General features: G+C 34.6%; 1 protein-coding gene across 1 annotated transcript; it reads right to left on the bottom strand.

Annotated features, from left to right (window-relative positions):
• Positions 1–341: 341 nt before the first annotated feature.
• On the bottom strand, positions 342–19,313 carry LOC131173855 (uncharacterized). The gene is made up of 10 exons (XM_058136450.1): positions 19,197–19,313; positions 14,729–15,158; positions 13,746–13,883; positions 13,525–13,607; positions 11,445–11,926; positions 9,638–9,792; positions 4,308–4,393; positions 2,252–2,385; positions 1,053–1,358; positions 342–820 (listed from the first exon to the last, which is right to left on the bottom strand). Exons 2-10 carry the CDS (start codon positions 15,101–15,103, stop codon positions 633–635), a joined length of 1,947 nt encoding a protein of 648 aa, XP_057992433.1. The 5' UTR covers positions 15,104–15,158; positions 19,197–19,313; the 3' UTR covers positions 342–632.
• Between the last annotated feature and the right edge of the window lie 1,007 nt (positions 19,314–20,320).

The following is a 20,320-nucleotide window of genomic DNA, read 5'->3' as shown; positions in this document are numbered from 1 at the left end:
ACGGTTTCGGTCCAGGTTGAATCCGGTTCTGATTTTGACCGATTTCGATCCGATTTTGACCGAACCAATTCCAGTTCGATTTCAATTCAGAACCGGACCGTGGCCACCCCTAGCCAGACTTCTTGTTTACTGATGCGGTTGCAAAATGATTATTCATTTTGTTATAAAGATTTTAGTCTTCAAAGATAACAAATTTTAACTACAATTAATAGCATTTAACTTCAACGTAAAAATTAATAGAAGTGACTCCAATAAGTCCGCTTTATCTCTGTTTGGTTAAAGACTTCGATTGAAATGCTGCACGCAAACACCATAAAGAATTGAGATGATAAAATTTGAAATGCTGCACGCAAACACCATAATGACCCCTCTTTCATTTGTTCGTGGACAAGAATAAAGAGATGTCACTGATAAATAACACTCCTTAACATTAGACCGTTTAAAGACAAACTGGTTGGTGATCTAATTAATCGACTAATTCACTTGCAATCTTTAACTCCAATTTGCTAATCATGGACACTACCCAAAAGGAAATGCAATATGCATAGCTTCTACCATTTACAGAAAGCAAGATGCACACAAAAGGAAAGAATCACAGCTTTTTTTTTTTTAACAAAGGATAAAAAATTACATCAGTTGGTCCTCTGTTGAAAGTTTAGATGAAGTCCAATGGAATTCTGCATGTGTAATTGCAAGAACTTGAGCAAATCCCAGTTGTTTTCCTTCTCTAAACAAGTGTAAGCCTTCATAACATATTCAAACTGTGACCCATACATATGGGATGCGCATGCTGCTTTGTAAGTTACGAGCTGCAAATCACCTGTTGCAAATAAAAGTGACGACAACAACTTTTAAGCAATGTGGCAGAAATTTGGCAATTGGATGAAGGCTGGTAGCCCCTTAAAACTCAATGTTTGAGCAAGAAATAAATGAGACAAACTATGAAACTCAGAAGTTCAAGGATAAAAATTTATGAGCTTGCCAAATTTCTTTGGTGCCACAAGCAAGACAAACTTGTAAGAAAGAAGAAAAAGAAAAAGAAGCTAGATTACCCGCAGCAATTTCTGATGCAAGCAGGTTCTTGCTGAAGTGACGTGACAACCACCAACGGCAGCGAATCCTCCAAGCCTTTCTTGACTTCCCTTGTATAAACAATTTGGGGATTCTATTGTAATGAACCGAGTAACCTTGTTTTTTTCCACCTTCACTTCCATGTAGACATACTGACACACGGTCCTCTTCGCACTGAGAGACTTTAAGAAAGCATAAAGCAAACTCTCTCCATGTATTGTATTCCACAAAGACAGCATCCAAATGTAAAGCAATCATTTCCAAAAGGGATTCAGGGCTATAATTCCCTGCAACATATCAGTAAAGAGAAATCATAAGCTAATAGACTGACAAGATCCCCTATCACAGAAAACACATGCCCGGATGGACAAGCAGAAGTATAGAACAGTGCGGCATAACTCCAAATTCCAAGGATCCAAGGCCCATTGATAGGTAGAGAAGATAAAGTTTGTTCAGTATGATGCAAGGGTTGATCCTCTCCAATCAAGGAGTATAAATAAGGAAGATTAGATTTACGATTTGGTCTCAAATGATAATCAACTTTAATAACTTCATGATATTTTTAAAGTTTTCATGCTTATGAACTGTACAAACTTATTAGTATCATTAGAATCTTCTTCCTTGGGAACCATGTACCATAATGATCAGGAGTTCAAATTCTTCCAAATTCAGGAACATGTGTTTATATACATGCTTTTATTGTTTTATTTTCATTAGAATATAATAGTTATTCAATTAGTAAGAATTTTGGCGTGCGTGCTTCTTTTAGCTGTGTGATGCAAACCTAATCATGGGAAGTAAATGGATTTCTTCTTGGGAATGAGTTTGACATCATAACGGTGTGAAGCTCGCGAGCAAATTTCTTTGCAATTGTGAGTTAAAAAGCACATCTGCTTTATCACTGTGCCCTAATTTCCTTAATTCTATGAAAACCTAACCCAAATTTCAACCAATCTAGCTTTTCAACTTGCAGTCCTATATTGTGCAGCCCAAAGGCCGATAAGCTTCATCAAATTGCAAGAAGCATCCTTGTTAACCAAAAGGAAAGGTCATCAAAACTCTAACCATGCAATAAAGGATGAAATGATGAACACATACTATCAGTTCACAATTGAGGGAGGTAGGTTTAGTAGAAGACGGGCTCAGTAGGATTTATCATAAGGATTTAAGCATAACATACCATTTTGATGCAGGCTGATAAGCTTTGCCAATGACTCGCTACATGTAGGATCACTCTTTAAGCTGTCCTCAAAACAGGTTGAAAGAGCAAAATTGTTAGTAGGATCAACACACTCCAAGAGGTGTGCCCTCAACCTGCAGAAAAAGGATTTCTTTAGAGTTCATGACAAAGTGACAAACAAGAGTGAACTAAACTACATCTTTCAAACAACAGTGGCAATTAAATTAAGCACAGCTTGGAAGTTGGAATCACAGTTTTAAACAACAGAATTGGACTGAATTGGCCACAGTTGCCATTTATTTTTTCAAACAATTCACGAAATGACTCAAATCCATTAAAAACCAAAAAGCAAATTAAATTAAATATGCAATGAATTAACACATTTAGAAATATTTTATTGAATAATGAGACAACTTAAGAAATTAATTTTCAAATATTTATAATAAAAATCAGGCAGGTATATAAATTAACAGAAACATCTTATTTTATAAATGGGCTAATATTATTAAATCAAACAAGTCTTATAAGAAAACACAATAGACACTATGATAACCCACGAAACACTTAAGTTATAAAAGAAAAAATTAAGAATCAGAAAAGTCTCCAGCAGTTGCCAGCCACATCAGGACAATTGTTTTCTTAAAAACTAGATGGCGCTTCCTGCTCTCTATCCAAGTACCGCCCCCCAATCCCTCTCTCTTTCCCTCCCCTTCTTATTCTTCTTTCTCCTCCTCTGATGATGAAGATCCATTTCAGCCATTTCAATGTTACTAAAATGGGAAGCAACAGCAATTACGCCTGATATATAGCTGTTTCACTATGAGTTCCAAATCAGTGGGAGTGTATATGAATATCATATCACACAGCCAAAAAGCCAAAAATTTTGTCACATGCTAGCTGACATGTATATTTAATACCCTGCTTGAAATAACTAAGTGTTATTTCACCAAATCTGAACCTCCCAAGTCCCAACACTCACATAGATGGCAGTCTTATGCATTAGGAACAGCCTTTCTCATCTTGCATTTCATGATGTGGAATAACTAACTGATATTTTGCTCCAAGTCCAAACATGTCATGATATTTCTTAACCAAGAACAAGAACTTAGAGTGCATTAGTGAACAAAGGCTACAGCAGTATGGCTTCTAAGCAAAACTGTGGCGACTTGAGAATTTAGCACTTGGAACAACAGGTTGATATTTGACATAAGACTTCCAGTTGTGTTCCAAGGGAGGAAGGACCACTTGAATTTTCTATATAAAAACCAACAATAACACCTAATCTCTCTCTTCTTTTAAGTTTTTAACAACAAACCCCCGCCGCCGCCCCCCCCCCCCCACCCAACCCCACTCCTTCCCCTCTTCTTTTTTAATATCAATCAAAAGTAACTTTCAATTACCTTTCTATGTAATTTACATTTTGTTTGAGGTCAAGAATTCAAAGAAATTTCCAGTTTTGCTATTGAATATTTACTTGCCAACATTTTGCATGAGTTAAGGAAATAAGTATATAAGAAGAAGAAAAGGGGTAATAGATAAGTTTTTTTTTTATTGGAAAAAAAAAACTTGAAATATTATAATTTGAAAAATGTAAAAGATCATGTCAATCTAACTTCTTGTGAAAATAGAGATAGATATCCTTACTTCCCTTCCCTTAAATATGCTTGGGTGAAATTTTTATAGGTACAAAATACACATCATCAATTTGAGAGTTTTAGCACACTTTTTTTTTGCTATAATTGATACCAATATGAAAGGTTTTGTGTATACTTGTCAACATTAAAGGATTGGCATAATTGTAAACTTGACCATAAGTTTGGAATTTTTTTTTTACTCTCTTGAGCTGCACTAGTATGCTACGATCATTGGTTTCTCTTTCCCACAAGTTCCGCAACAATAACCATCATTCCTGTCAAACCTTTTGTCAACAAATGTATGCCCTATGATTTTCATTTAAGCTCAACTTACCTTCCCCAACATCGTAATTTTTCCTTTCAATTTTCAATCAATTTTTGGCAACCAGAAGAGGTTTACAACTTAGCAAAGAAGTAAATACCTACTAGGAAGTGATGCATTTGAATTGCCACAAAACCTCTCAAGTTCATGGAGGGCCTCTTCATCCTTACATCCAATCAGCAATAACTGGAATAAAATGGAAATAATTTAATTAAGACATTAAAATTCTAACATGCAATAAAGTTCACCAACTTCAGGTAGATGATGACTACCACACAAAATCTAATAATTTCAACTATTGCAAACAAATAAAAGAATGCCGAGTTGAAATGCTCTCCCTTTAAAATTTTAAGAGAGAAGAAAAGGCATAATTCATATGGACTCTTCCTGTGACTCACTTTTTCATCCCATGGATAAAGACTCAGCATTTTACTCAGCAGCAAGCAAAAAACCTTTGTTCATATTACCAGAATAGCAAAATGCATACATATCGAGGATATATGAAATCTCGTAATAAAGGAAGAGCCAAAGATCAAAACAGCACCTAATCATAGCATCCAGTATTGGTTTTGCTTGGAGATCAAAAATTAAAGCATCCAGTGTCCTGCTGCCCTAGACAAACCATTTTAAGAAATCTAATTTTCCAGTTTCATTTACCCCCAAAACACAACCAAGTGATTAGCATGAAGAACAAATGGTAGATTTCTCACAGGGGACATCAGTAAAGGTTCCTAAATCATTAGAAAGAAAATTATAAAATAAAGTTTCCTTTAATAAACAATGGAGCCTAACTGACAGTAGAAACATGGGAAAATCTGAAATAGGTCTTTGTTATGGAAAGTCAATCACTATGTTATGGAAAGTCAATCACTATATTATTTTTCTGTATATTTTGTATTCTGTATTCCTATTTAGGATTTCTTATTTAGGATTTCTTCCTTATTAGTAGAACACAATTATAGGAATCAATTGTATATATATACCCATGTACAGATTAATTGAAATCAATAAGAATCATCTCTTTCTACATGGTATCAGAGCAGGTCATAAATCTAGGGTGACTATTTTTTATCACTACCCAGAGAGACCTTGGTCGCCGATGTTTCAACCCCAATCAACATTGCCGCGTCGTCTCAACCCTCATTCCACCACCGTGTCTGTTGCCTGATCCAGTATAACCATTAAAGGACTTATGAGGTTTGGCTCTCGATCCTATTTCTATTTGCTTGATTTGTGATTTTGGGTTATTTTGCTGCTATAAGCACTTTGGATTAGCGGTTAGTTTTCTTTGTCTCAACAAATGGCGGACAATAAGAATATTATTTCGATGTGATTCCTGATGACTAAGATCACGGAACACAAACTTAATGGTTCGAATTACGTGGAGTAAGACGTTAGGGTCTATTTGCGTAGCATTGATAAGGATGATCACCTTACTAAAGATCCACCCACTGATGATACACGACAAACTTGGCTAAGGGAGGATGCTCGATTGTTTTTGCAGCTTCGAAACTCAATTCATAGTGAGGTAATTAGTTTAATTAATCACTGTGAATTTGTTAAGGAATTGATGGATTACTTAGATTTTGTAAAGGGAATATCTCCGTATTTATGATGTTTGTAAAGCATTTTAAAGAGGATAAGTCTCTCACGGCTTATTTTATGAATTTTAAACAGTATATGAGGAACTTAATGTATTGTTGCCTTTTAGTCCTGATGTGAAAGTTCTATGAGTTTTCTTGCCTTCCTTCGAGTATGAGACTGCTAAATTTCATTCTCTCCGATCGATTTCCTCTTTGCATGAAACGTTCACACGGGTCCTTCAGACAGAGTACTCAATCTTCACAACAGTGCTCTTATTAGCCGTAATCCAAATGGACAATAGGGTAATAAAAGAGGAAGTAGAGGAGGAATTACAGCAATGTATAATCAGAATGGAGAGGCTAGTTCTAATCAGACTCAAGAGGAGTCATTTGTTATTATTGCCACGAGCCCAGCCATACAAAATATAATTGTCTGCAACTTCAGAGAAAAATCATCACAGATGGCAAATATGGCGAGAGAATTCTGATCTTCCTCCGAGAAAACTATTTTGATATCTGCAGAGGATTTTGCACAATTTTCCCCATCTCTAAAGCCTACCTGATCACGAGTCAGTAAATCTACTACATGCCTTGTGTCTTCTTCATCCAAATGGGTTATTGATTATCACATGACAGTAATTCTAGTCTTCTATCAATCTCACTTCCTCATACTTTAGATGGTTCTACTTCTTGTGTCATGGGTTCTAGAAAACCCGACTTCATCAATTTCTTTGTCTTCTGCTTTGTGTCTACCAAAATTCTCTTTTAATCTACTTTAGTAAACTTGCTCGTACTTTAAATTGTTCTGCTTTCCTTTTTCGTTTGTTTCAGGATCTTACGATTATTGGTAAAGGACGCGAGTCGTGGTCTCTATATTCGAAAATCATGTACCGCGGTCGCTTGTTTGCTCCAGACCTTAACACCTCTTGAAGCTCATTGTAGATTGGGTCATCCTTCTTTGTCTACCATGAAGAAGCTATGTCCTCAATTTCACTTTATCAAGACTAGAATGTGAGTCGTGTCGGTTGCAAAACATCATCGCTTGCCTTCTATGTCTAGAGTCAATAAACGCTTCATCTCCTTTTGAGGTAGTTCATTCGATGTTTGGGGTCCTTATTCTACATCTAAAACTGAATTTCGTTATTTTGTTACTTTTGTTGATGATTACTCTCGTGTTACTGGTTATATTTAATGAAAATCGTTCGAGTTGTTTTCTATCTTTTGTGCCTTTGTAATGAAATCAAAACTCAATTTAATATTTATGTATATTAAGAAGTGACAATGCCAAAGAATACTTTTCAGACAATTTCAGCCTTATATGACACAAAATGGCATTCTTCATCAGTCTTTGTATACCCCATCCCAAAATGGCGTGGCGAAAGAAAAATCGTCATCTTCTTGAGGTAACTCGTGCTCTTCTTTTCGGATGAAAGTACCTAAACACTTTTGGGCGGATGCGCATGTTTTTGATCAATCGTATGCCGCCTTCTCATTCTTAATGGGGATATTCCTTATACTACTTTGTTTCCTACAAAATCTTTGTTCCTTATTGAACCCCGTATTTTTGTTGTACCTGTTTTGTGCGTGATATTCGCCCACGTGTTACTAAATTGGATCCAAAATCTCTCAAATGTGTCTTCCTTGGGTACTCCTGGCCCAAAAAGGGTACCGTTGTTTCTCTCCTACTCTTAATCGTTATCTTGTTTCGCAGATGTCACATTTTTGAGTCCACTCCATTTTTTCCTCCATCATCCGTGTATGAGAGTCGGGGAGGAGGATGATCTCTTAATATATAGTGTTCAACCAATGTCTAGTACTCTCCCACACTGCTCCTTCGTCTCTAGACCTACTCGACCTCCCGTTGTTCATGTTTATTCCAGAGATTGAGATTCGACTGGATCCTCCACCGGCTACTTCGTTGGGAGATCCTGCACTTCATCGATCATGATTCCGATCTAGACTTACCCATTGCTCTTCGTAAAGGTAAACGCTCATGTACTTACCCTATCTCTTCTTTTGTTTCTTATAATCAATTGTCTTCTTGTTCTCGGTGTTTCTACTTCTTTAGACTCACTATCCCTAATTAATGAGGCCCTCATCCCGGTGTGATGCTATGAAAGAGGAAATGGAGGCTTTAGATGCTAATGGTACATGGGAACTATTGCCTTTACCCACCGTAAGAAAGCTATTGGTTGTAAATGGGTATATACTGAAAGGTAAATCATGATGGTTCCGTGGCTAGGTTAAAAGCACGCCTTGTAGCAAAGGATATGCTCGGACATATGGGGTTGATTACTCGATACTTTTTCTCCGTAGCTAAACTTACTTCTATTCGCTTGTTTATCTCTTTAGCAACTACATATGATTGGCCCTGCATCAATTGGATATCAAGAATGCTTTCCTTCATGGTGATCTTCAGAGGAGGTGTATATGGAGCAACCACTGGGTTTGTTGCTCGGGAGCTGTAAAGTTTGTAGGCTTCAAAGTCTCTTTATGGCTTGAAACAAAGTCCTAGGGCATGGTTTGGGAGATTCAAAGAAGCAAGACAGAATTTGATATGCAAAAGAGTAAGTGTGATCACTCAAGATTTTATAGGCAACTGAGGTGGTCTAATTCTCTTGGTAGTCTATGTGGATGACATTGTCATCACCGGGAGTGACTCGCAGTATTTCATCTCTTAAAACCTTCCTCCAAACTCACCAAAGACTTGGGATTGTTAAAGTATTTCTTGGGTATCGAAGTTATGAGAAGTAAGAAGGGTATTTTCTTGTCTCAAAGAAAATATGTCCTCGATCTATTGACAGAGACAGAAAATTAGGTGCTAAGCCTTGTAGCGCACCAATGACTCCAACTTTACAATCAAGTAGCGTGGATAGTGAGTTGTTTGAAGATCCAGAGATACAGAGATTGGTAGAAAATTGAACTACCTTACCACTCGTCCCGACATTGCTTATGCCGTTAGTGTGGTAAGTCTTATGTCTTCCCAACCGTTGCTCATTGGGAAGCCTTGGAACAAATCTTGTGTTATCCAAGGGCGCCCAGAAGAGGTTTGCTATATGGTAATCATGGGCATTTGAATGTTGAATGTTTTTCGATGCCGATCGGATCGATCTAAGGTTGACAGAAGGTCAACTACAGGATATTGCGTTTTTATTGAAGGAAATTTGGTGTCTTGGAGAAGCAAGAAGCAGAGTGTAGTTTCTCGATCTAGTGCTGAATCCGAATACAGAGCCATGGCACAATCAGTATGTGAGGTAATGTGGATACTTCAATTACTAGATGAGACAGGTTTTAAGACCTCCTCGCTGTGAAATTGTGGTGTGATAATCAAGTCGCTTCTTCATATTGCTTCTAATCCGGTGTTTCATGAGCTAACCAAACATATTGAGATTGATTGTCACTTTATTCGTGAAAAGATTCAACAACAGATCATCTCAACAGACACATCAAAGAGAGCTAGGAGATATTTTCACAAAAGCTCTGAATGGAGCTAGGATTGACTACATTTGTAACAAGTTGGGCATGATTAACATCTATGCTCCAACTTGAGGGGGATTGTTATGGAAAGTCAATCACTATGTTATGGAAAGTCAATCACTATATTATTTTTCTGTATATTTTGTATTCGTATTCCTATTTAGGATTTCTTATTTAGGATTTCTAAATCATTAGAAAGAAAATTATAGGAATCAAGTTTGTATATATAAACAATGGAGCCTAACTGACAGTAGAAACATGGGAAAATCTGAAATAGGTCTTCAATGAAAAGTTTAAGTTCAGGTATAACATGCAGATGATGTCCTGATGACACTGACAAGACATATATCAAAGATCATGTTCACTCTACCTGTATCAAGGGAAGCAAGGCAGCAATTACTGGAGGCTTTGAGTAAACAGCTTCTCGTAAATACTTTACTGAATTCTCATATTCATCATCTTGAATCACTCTTTCTAGCTCCCAATTCTTGGCTTGTATAGGCAACAACCATGAATCCAAGCTTTCTTTGGCAAGACAAAACAGAATTTCAGTATAAATATCATAAATAACTAATCAAACTTCAGTAGAAAGGAATTCTCATTTTTTGCCAAAATTATCAATTCACACAAAACAAGACATCCTTATAATTCTAAGGACGTTCATAACCCATGTAATGATACACATTATTCAGCAGTCAGCATAAACAACCATATCATGGCTTTCAATCCCCATGTTGGTGAATTTTTTCAAGTACTTCATCAAGGGATCATGCATAATCAACGTTTGGGTACAAAGAAAGTGGGCAAATAGAAATTGTGGGCAATATTAACTTAATTTATATTTCTGGCATAATATTTGGAAAACAGAAGAAAAAGAGAACAACAATTAAAATTGCATCTGATAATCAAGGCCATGTTATCACTTCCATCACCACCTCATTAACTTCTATCACTGGCCTGCCACCCAAATAGGCAATACCATTGAGATATTCAGCCACTCTATTCTTCTTATTCAAAATTTATTTATTCACTCAAACACACTAAGATATGATTTTATACTCTCCCCCAACCCCCAACTGGCACAAGCACAAAGACTATTTGCCCCGCTTATATCACTCTTTCTGCTACTAACTGAGTTGATACTACCTAGTGATCAAAGCAGTAATTCCGCTCAATATTCACCAAAAAGAAATGCATAGTTGTGAGTAAACTAGGGCTTTGTTAAGCATTCAGGTTGAGTTGGCCAAACAAGAGCAATTGCAGCAGCTAAGGGCCAGTTAAGCAACATGGAGTACAAAAGCCAAAACAATGAAATGTAGATTGGACAGAAAGCTTGCACTTTTAGGTTCCTCACAAAATGCCATTTTGTCCAAAGCAGTCCCACCTCAGCCAGATACAAAGCTAAAGAACTCATTAAATACAATGATGGGTGACAAAATGCATGCCACACCAACCCTACAGACACAAGTTAGATCCTATGTATCCTGCTAATATTACAACAAAACAAACAAGAATGCTTTTTTTACTCTCTTTTTAATTGAATTTGCATAGATATTCTTTGCACTATCCTTACCAGAATTAGTAAATTTTTATTACTGTCTAACAAAATATGGGTGTAGCAGCAAGACACAAGACAACATTAGTGGGCCTACCATTTAAAAAGATTGCTTTGGTATCTACTTTTGATGTTTCACTAAATGTAGGTGAATTTATGTGCATCGAAATGTATCCCTACTCCCTAGTGTATTATTTCAGTACAAATCTGTATTTAGAGATAGTCATCCACAGGAGATCTTTTTTGGCCAATTTCTCTTACCCTTGTTCAAATATTTTGAATTAGTTTTAGCCTCTAGTTCTTGTCACTATCCCCTTTTTTTATTTTTATTAGTGCTCTCCTTGCACAAAGATGGGCCCACTTTATAGAATTTGCTGGGTGCACTGTATACATACATATATACATACATACACACATATAAATATGTGGAGAAAGTTCCAAATATAGCATGATGCACTGTTGTTCCTTCACAAATATGGGTATATAGCCGGTGATGTGCACGCAAAGTAGAAGCAAAATTTATGATATGCACCTGAATAAGTAGTGGCAAAGAAATAAACAGTTCAGATGCATGAAAAAATATAAGTATGATGACAAAACAACGTCAAGGTTAAGAACTCACTAAGGGCACACAAATTGGGAAAAGAATGCATATGACCACCATCATTATCAACAGAATGACTATTTTCAGCAGAATTCACATAAAAACCAGGAGGCTGGAAGTCCTGTTGAAGATTTCTCTGCAGGTTAATATCCACCTCCGTAGGTACCACTCTTTTGTGAACGTCACTATCAGCTTCCACAGGCATTCTTTTATCATTCATGACAGAGGTTTCCGAATCATATTGAAAGGAAGATTCAGACTCACAACTAAAAAGTGCATTATGACCCTCTGAGCCCCCAACTTCATATCTGAATCTTGTGAATGACATGTATGAATGAGAAGGTGCTCCTGACACGTCTGAATTTGTGGGCGTATAAAACTGATCAGAATTCTTGCACTGCATATCTTCTGGAATGCTAGAGTACCAAAGCTGATAGAATATCAAGCCAATGATCATATGGAACATTGGGTGACCCTCAAATCCGTGTTCTCGCATCAGACTGAGAAAAACATGAACAGAATAATCATTCAGATCAACCAATTCGTGCTATTTTCAAGACCCACAATGTACAATTTGGAGGATAAGGGCCATCACTAGTCTAATCCATACTTTTATACAAGCAGCAAAAAAAAACAACTAAAAAGGTCACACCCTCTGATTAATGCCAAATGACAGAGAAAGATAATCCAACAGGTCCTGGATGAAGAATAAACCACCGCAAAGCCTGAAAACCACCTTTTCCCGCAGTAGAACAAAAGGTGAAAACCTGATTATTTAAAATTGAGTACATTCTGCCCCATCCAAATGTCCCAACTATTTTGATATCCTTTCTACCACCAAGCACTAAAATTTGATCATCAATTAAGGGGAAGACATAGCAATAGCACACTCATGAAAACAAGAAATACTTGGGAAATGCAGATTACTTCTGCAATCTGCATCCTTTTATCCCTAAACAGAGTAAATGTATAGGTATATTAATTAATGAAGTATGCATTATGTATGTATCAGTGATATGCAGATCATATAGGAGTATAACTTAAAATCACATGACTAAATGACCTAAAATGCAGATTCTAGTTGTCCTTCACTGCATCATGGAGCAAATACATTGAGCGAGCAAGGCTGCACAACTACTCCATCTAATTTCACTTTACCTTTATCTTTTCCTCTCCCCTGCCTTACCTCAAAAATTCCTAAAATGTAACCAACTTGCTAGTTAATAATAATGAAAGATACTATCCTTTAACAATAACAACTGTGGTTAACAGTAAATGCCAGTTAGAAAACAACTGATATATGGTCATGGTGATCACTTTACCATATGACTATTTAGGCATCCAAGTAGATCTATTATTCAAATCCCAGACAGTATGTTTACCATAAACTAGTATTAGAATACACTAATAAATATTGTAGCAAAACTTATATAGTAATTATAAAAATAGTTTCAAAAAAAAAAAATGTAACTATAACAATGTATCCTTTTTGTGGGTTCTTTTTCCCCCTTAAAAAAGGTTAGCTACCACTGCAGATATAAAATGAAATATACAATAAAGAGAATGAATAATCAAAATTAAGAAGATTTGGAAATATCTAAATTGGAAGAACATTTTTCTTAATCAATCTAAAATTCATCACATATGACGCAGACCACTGATTGGAACTCTTGAGGCATCACATTCACACATAAAACTAGATCGCCAAATTGTTAATGTATGCCTAAGTGCATTATTAATACTTGGGACGAAGAGACAAGATGTTCACCATCTTTTAGATGGTGAAATCTTGAAACTGCATACTCTGGAAAGAAATATGAAAATTTATCAGTATCAGATGAGTTGGTCGTACCAAGTTCAGACAATAAAAATAAGAGAGAACCAAAATTTGCTAGAGCTTAGATAACACAAACTTTGACAGCTTATCTTTCTTCGTAACAACATATACATGATATCTTCTTCCATATTAATATAACACCAAATGGAATATATCATTCTGACATAAATTAACATTTCAAAAGGACAGAGAGTAGAGATTTTAATATAAAACTTCAACATCTGGGCAAATAATTAAGTAAGGCAAAAATGAGAATCATACCTTCTAGCATTCTGACGTTCACCTTCAATGTTCCCCTGCATAAGATGGATAATTATCGACTCCAAACGAACAATAAAAAGGTCCTGCTCAGCAAACAAGGTTTTTTTATCAACACATTGGGGCAATAGTGCACATTGACATCTGATGAAAGCCAAGACTTCCTGATGGCACAGATAACATCATGAACACTAAACATATAATCACAATTGTGAATGGTGTACCTCTTTCATATATTCACTCGTCTTTCTTTTATTTGCTAAGTTTATTCCAATCCTTGTCATCCAGGTATCATAGATGCCACTGATAGCAGTCAAGTTGACATCATCATTTTCTATATGTTTGAGAAACTCCATTGAAACCTAAAAAATGTAGGTAATGTGCATCATACAGGCTCCATACATCAATATAGAAGTTTGACCAAATATGAGAATATATAATAAAATAGAAGAAGCTTTACAATCATCATCACCATCATCATCATCATCATCATCATCATCATAATAATAAAGAAATAAAATAGAAGTGCACTATCCAAAGAAAATGCATTACACCTAATAGGAACCATATTGAATAGATCAAGCTTCATTTCTTTAGTTGGCTGCTACTAGTATTACATATCAAGTTATGCAATTGAGCATGTAATATCATGCTTAGAAAAATGCACGCTCATACACACACACCCCATATTTGTATGTCTATTGTCTAAACCTGACTCTCTCTCTCATTCTGTGGTTTTCTATCTCCTATAGGTCCTACAATCAAATGCTCATCTTGACAATAGCAAGCTATAATGTATGTTGTTTCATCATGAAGCAAGGAAGATCATGCCTAAACAGTTCAATTGAAAATTTTTTCCTTCCCCCTGCCCCAAAAAAATACAGTTGATAAGAAACAACACAAATAAGAGTTTGAATTGCAAATACAAAGGTCATATCTTATTTATAAGCTATTACTAATTCATCAATTGCAATATTGCTAAAACTTTCTTCTCAAAAAAACAAAGAAAAGGCTAAAACTTAAGGCAAACCTGAAATACAGTCATCATATCTTTTTCCAATTTGACAAACATGTGAGTACACACATGCGCACATAAACTTCTCTTTCCACATTAAACTTAGAAACCGATTGATAAAATGCTCAAAAATGGCTGAAACAAAATTCAATGACATGAAATCCTAATGAGATTTTGGCATAAAGATCATACCAAGTACTTGAACCGATTCATAGTAGGATGATTGTCCTTGCATGTTGCTTTCAATAACAAGCTGAGGACACCACTTGCCTCTGTCCAATTATGTTGTCTCACTAACTTCCGTAGAAAGTGGCATAACTTAACACGATTTTCTGATCGTATATTGTTAGAGCCTCGACAAAGAAGGTATGATGGTTTGGCTAAAGCTAAAATGGTTCTTTTATAAATTTTTTCTAGTGCCATGATATGGCATTCATCATCCGCCAATGTACTCAAATTCCTTTTGCGTTTCTTTGATTCAACAGTACCATCTTCAAATCCCACCATGTCACTTTTCAAGGCTTTGTTACCACTATCTTCTAATAATGTCATGTGATCTTCCAACATCTCCACATGCACACCTACAAAATCTAGACCTCTTGAATCGTCCTTCCTCTCCCTTCTGAAGTAACGAAATTACTTTTATTATTAGAAACAAGTCATTTATATGAATTTATACATAAAATATTGCAATAAATAATAAGTGATAAATAATAATTAATCACCACAAACACATCCATTAAGGGTAATCATTGAACACAGTTTTAATTTTTCTTTTAAAGAGAGGTAGTTAGCTATGCTCCAACTATCATGAATAAGAAATTGGTATTCCATATTAGTTTTCAATGAAGTCCTCCTACCTTAAACCTATAAAACAAATAAAAAAGAAAATGCATAACTACAATCGTATAAAATACATCTTAGCTGCCTATGCACATGGTGCATAGATTCATGACGATTGCATAAAATTGAAGAGTCAAGCATGCAATAATATAAAATACATTATATTAATCTCATTTACATTAAACTTTAAGTGATGCAGAATAGCTGCAACTTGCAGCTGCCGTACACTGCTAAACCCTCTATGTTTCAACTCTGGTAGAAAGTTGAAACTAATGCATATTAAATGGAACCTCAGCAAATTATAATTAGTGAGAAGAAACAAACAGATCAGATGATATAACACAATACACTGAAATTTAAGATATATGCTAACAGCAAAACATCAAACCTCTAAACATCAAATTCATTAGCTTCAAACACGAGCAAAATTAAGAAAGAAAATGCAAAATATAACAAAACCATAGAATTTCCAGACAAAGTTTGGGGAATGCCAATATCTCTCTCATGCTAATTAAGGAAGTACAAAAAAGCCACTATGCCAATTCATAATATTAATATATGAGGAAAAAAGAAGTTGCAAATTTACAACTTTGAAAATTGAAAGAAAAAGAAGAAGCTATAGCTATTTAGAGAACTAATAATTGAAGCCTATTCCCCCACACCGCCCCCCACGCCCCACCCACACCCCTCCCCTCCCCAACCAAAAAAAAAAAAAATCCCACCAGCTCCACCTTCTTTCTTATACTCAAATAATATAGACAATCTACATTAGTTTTATAGATTTTATAAATAAGATAATTGCACAGTGAATTATATTTACAACAAAAAAGAATTAGAATTGACTTTTGTTTTTTATTTTTATATGATTTACAATTTTTAATTAAATGAATTATATTATTTTTAATTTTGATGTCAACATCGGTTAGTGGCCTTGGATGTCAAATTTAGGAACAATTCAAGTAAGGTTAGAAGAAATAGTATAGCTCGAACAAAGTGGTGAGAGTTGAAAGGAGAAGAGCAAATGAAGTTCAAAAATGAGGTTCTCGAGTCCGAAGCATGGAAGCTGGATATGGAGGCCAATAGTATGTGGATATAAATGGCATCAAAGATTAGAGAAGTAGCTAGAAAAGTACTTGAAGAGTCTAGAGGACATGGACCACCCTCAAAAGAGAGATGGTGGTGGAATGAGGAAGTACAAAAGGCAGTGAAGAGAAAGAGAGAATGGTATAAGAAATTGCCTAAGTGTGATAATAATAAGGCATATGAACAGTACAAGATAGCAAAGAAAGAAGCAAAAAAGGCAGTTAGTCAAGCAAGAGTGCAGGCCTTTGAAAAGTTATATGAGAAATTTGGAACTAAAGAAGGGGAGAAATATATTTATAGATTAGCAGGGAGGAGAGAAAAGAAATGTCAAGATCTCAATCAAATTAGGTGCATTAAGGAAAAAGAAGGAAAAGTGTTAGTTAAAGATGAGGACATTAAAGAAAGATGGAGAAATTATTTTGATGACCTCTTTAATAATAGTCAAAATGGTAATAGCGTGAATATAGACTACAAAGCAATAAAAAATAATGTGAATTATACTAGAAGGATTAGATCTTTAGAAGTAAAGGAAGCACTTAAGAGAATGAAAGTGGGTAAAGCCTGTGGATTCGATGGAATACCAATTGAAGTGTGGAAGTGTTTGGGAGATACAAAAATGGCATGGTTAACTAAATTGTTCAATAAGATTCTAAATTTAAAGAAAATGACTGATGAATGGAGAAGGAGTATTTTAGTACCTACTATTAAAAATAAGGGAGACATACAAAGTTGCTCAAACTATAGGGGAATTAAACTCATTAGCCATAGTTGTGGGAGAGAGTTGTGGAACATCGACTACGTCATGATACTTCTATCTCTCCCAATCAATTTGGCTTCATGCCTGGTCGTTCAACTATAGAAGCGATCTTTCTCATTAGAAGCTTGATGGAGAAATACAGAGATGTGAGGAAAGATTTACACATGGTTTTTACCGATTTGAAAAAGGCTTATGATAATATTTCAAGAGATGTCTTATAGAGAGTGTTAGAACAAAAGAGAGTATCTATTAGGTACATACAAGTGTTGAAAGGCATGTATGAAGGAGCAAATACTATTGTATGCACCGTGGAAGCGGACACCAGAAATTTTCCTATCTCAGTTAGATTACACTAAGGTTCAGCCGTAAGTCCTTACCTTTTTACATTAATTTTAGATGAATTAACGAAACATTTACAAGAGAGTATCCCTTGGTGCATGATGTTTGCGGATGATATAGTTCTAATAGATGAGACGCAATAAGGATTGAATAGAAAGCTAGAGCTTTGAAGAAGTACTCTAGAGTCAAAAGACTTTAAGTTAAATAGAACTAAGACAAAATACATGCATTGCAAGTTCAGTTAAGGCCGAACTGGTGATAGGGAATGAGTTAGTTTGGATGGAGTGATACTGTCCCAAAGTAATAACTTCAAATATCACGCCTAGGTCCTTCAAGTAGATGGGGGATGTGAGGAGGATGTTAGATATAGGATTAAAGCCGGATGGTTGAAGCGGAGATATGCCACAGGAGTTTTATGTGTTCACAAGATTCCCAATAAGTTAAAAAGAAAATTTTAACATATAGCCATACGACCGGCCATGTTATATGGTAGTGAGTGTTGGGCACTGAAGGAGTCGTATGTGTCTAAAATAAGAGTTGCAGAGATGAAAATGTTAAGGTGGATGAGTGGCCATACTAGACTAGATAAAGTCCGTAATGAGAGTATTAGAAAAAAGGTAGGAGTGGTACCAATTGAGGATAAGTTGAGAGAAGGGAGATTAAGGTGGTTTGGTCATGTGAAGCGTAGACATATGGAGGCTCCAGTTAGACAAGTAGAGCACATTAGGGTAGAGGATAGAAAGAAAGAAGGGGTAAACCTAAACTAACTTGGATGAGAATAGTACAACATGATCTATAAGCATTTTAACCCAAAATCGTTTAGAGCGGAGAAAGAGAATTCATATAGGCGACTCCAATTTTTTGGGACAGGCTTGGTTAAGTTGAGTTGAAAATATTATTTTTAATTTTAATTTTAATTTTAATAATTTAATTAATTTAATATAAATTATATGTTATATAAATAATATATTTTCATATAAGAAGGTGTATTCACATACATATATATAGGTATATTGTGTTTATAATGTTTATGTTTGGCCCCCTCATAATTTGGTAGCTAGCTCCGCCGTTGCCACTTGCCCAACATGTTTGCATATTTTCTTTATGGTACTTCCCTGAACATATGAGAACAATTTTTTCCCCATTATTTTCTGCTTCTTTTTGGGGTGGAGGCAGGAGCGGATTTATGGCATTTAGCATACTTTCACCTTTGCAAACTCTTAACCAAAGATCTATCCTTCGGAATCAAACTCGAATTCAAATAGGCTAAACCGATTAAAGATCTATCCTTTGACACAAAAACAGAACAAAGCCCATATAACGTAACGCAAAAACAGAACAGAACCCAAAAACAGAACAAACCCACAAACCCAGGACAGAGCCACAGAGATGAATTAACCAATACCAACTTCTAAGCTTGTTGGAGGTCGTTTTTATTTCAAAATGTAAGTAAATCATTCCTATAAATGTTAACCCCAAAAATAAAAAACAATAATCATCAAAACCCAAGTGATAATGTCAACAGGCCATTCCTAAAACAATACAAGTAATTCTACTTCATTAAAACAAATTCATAACTGCTTGGAAAAGAAATTTGGAACAGGAGAAAAAAAATAAAGTTTGGTAAGAAAAACTAACCTTACAAAGTTAGAATTCTTGAGAGAGAGAAGTGACTGTTGTCGAGTAGGCGGGTGGAGTTCTGCTACGACTGCTCGTCTGACGGCAGATAGCAATAACACATATAGGGTGATGATGAGCACTCAGTCGGTTTGGGAGTTGCATTAAACCAACACGAATTAAATACATTCAGGTTAATTGGGATAAAGAGCCTTAATGGTTTAAACGTGAAACATAATTGATTGATAGCTGTGATAGCTCATCATAGCTATTAAGGTTTGATAAAATTATATTAAATATTTAATAAAATTATATTTAGTTATTATTATTAATATAAAAAATTATTAATAAAAATATATATTATATAATTTATTTTATTATTAAATTAAATATATAATTATTAAATTAATATATTATATTATTTAAATAAATATATAATTATTAATTTTTTATATTATATTATTTATTTTATTATTAAAATAAAAAATAATTATTTTTTAAGATAATTAAATAATTTTAAAAATATAAATAAAATAATAAAATAATTATTAATGTTAATAGAAAAATTTATAATTAATTTTAAGTTTTTAGATATAAATAAATATTTTATATTTAATTTATTAATAAAAATGTTAATATGGTTAAAATATTTTAATTAAAATGTTAAAATTACAAATAAAAAAATAAAAATATTAATAATATTAATTTTTAAGTTAAATAAAAAAGAATAATATAATCAAAATAAAAAATAAAATTAAATCAGCTACTAGTTGATGATAAACAGCTCTAAAAATAGAGCTAATACAAACTGTAGTTGATAGTATCATATCAGTTGCCCATCAGTTATCAGTTCTATTTTTTTAAGCTTATCAAATACTTTAATTTACCTGTCTATCAATTATTAGCTGCACTCAACAGGTAAACCAAATACCTTTAAATAGCCTTTGACAAAAACAAATAAATAAATAAATAGCCTGTTCACAAGTGTTGCGATAAGATTAAGCTGGTTTTTGAGGAAATTTAAAAAATTAATTAATATATATATGTAATTTTTTTAAATTAAAAAATTAATTTTTCTAATTTTAAAATTTATTAAAATCTAAAAGACGGTTTTAAACTATTTTTGATGTTTTATTTTATAAAAA

This window comes from Hevea brasiliensis, chromosome 15, assembly GCF_030052815.1.
Source record: "Hevea brasiliensis isolate MT/VB/25A 57/8 chromosome 15, ASM3005281v1, whole genome shotgun sequence".
Taxonomy (NCBI): Eukaryota; Viridiplantae; Streptophyta; class Magnoliopsida; order Malpighiales; family Euphorbiaceae; genus Hevea; species Hevea brasiliensis.
Note: the sequence above shows the minus strand (reverse complement) of the source record. Positions and strands in the feature narration are given on the sequence as shown.

Bases quoted from the DNA above. Each gene is read 5' to 3' on its own strand.
- LOC131173855 (XM_058136450.1), bottom strand. From the start codon at position 15,103: ATGTTGGAAGATCACATGACATTATTAGAAGATAGTGGTAACAAAGCC. The intron at 9,793-11,444 runs GTGAGTTCTTAA...GTCTTGCCAAAG, and splicing joins TCCCAATTTGTGTGCCCTTA to AAAGCTTGGATTCATGGTTG. The intron at 1,359-2,251 runs GTATGTTATGCT...GATATGTTGCAG, and splicing joins TATCAGCCTGCATCAAAATG to GGAATTATAGCCCTGAATCC.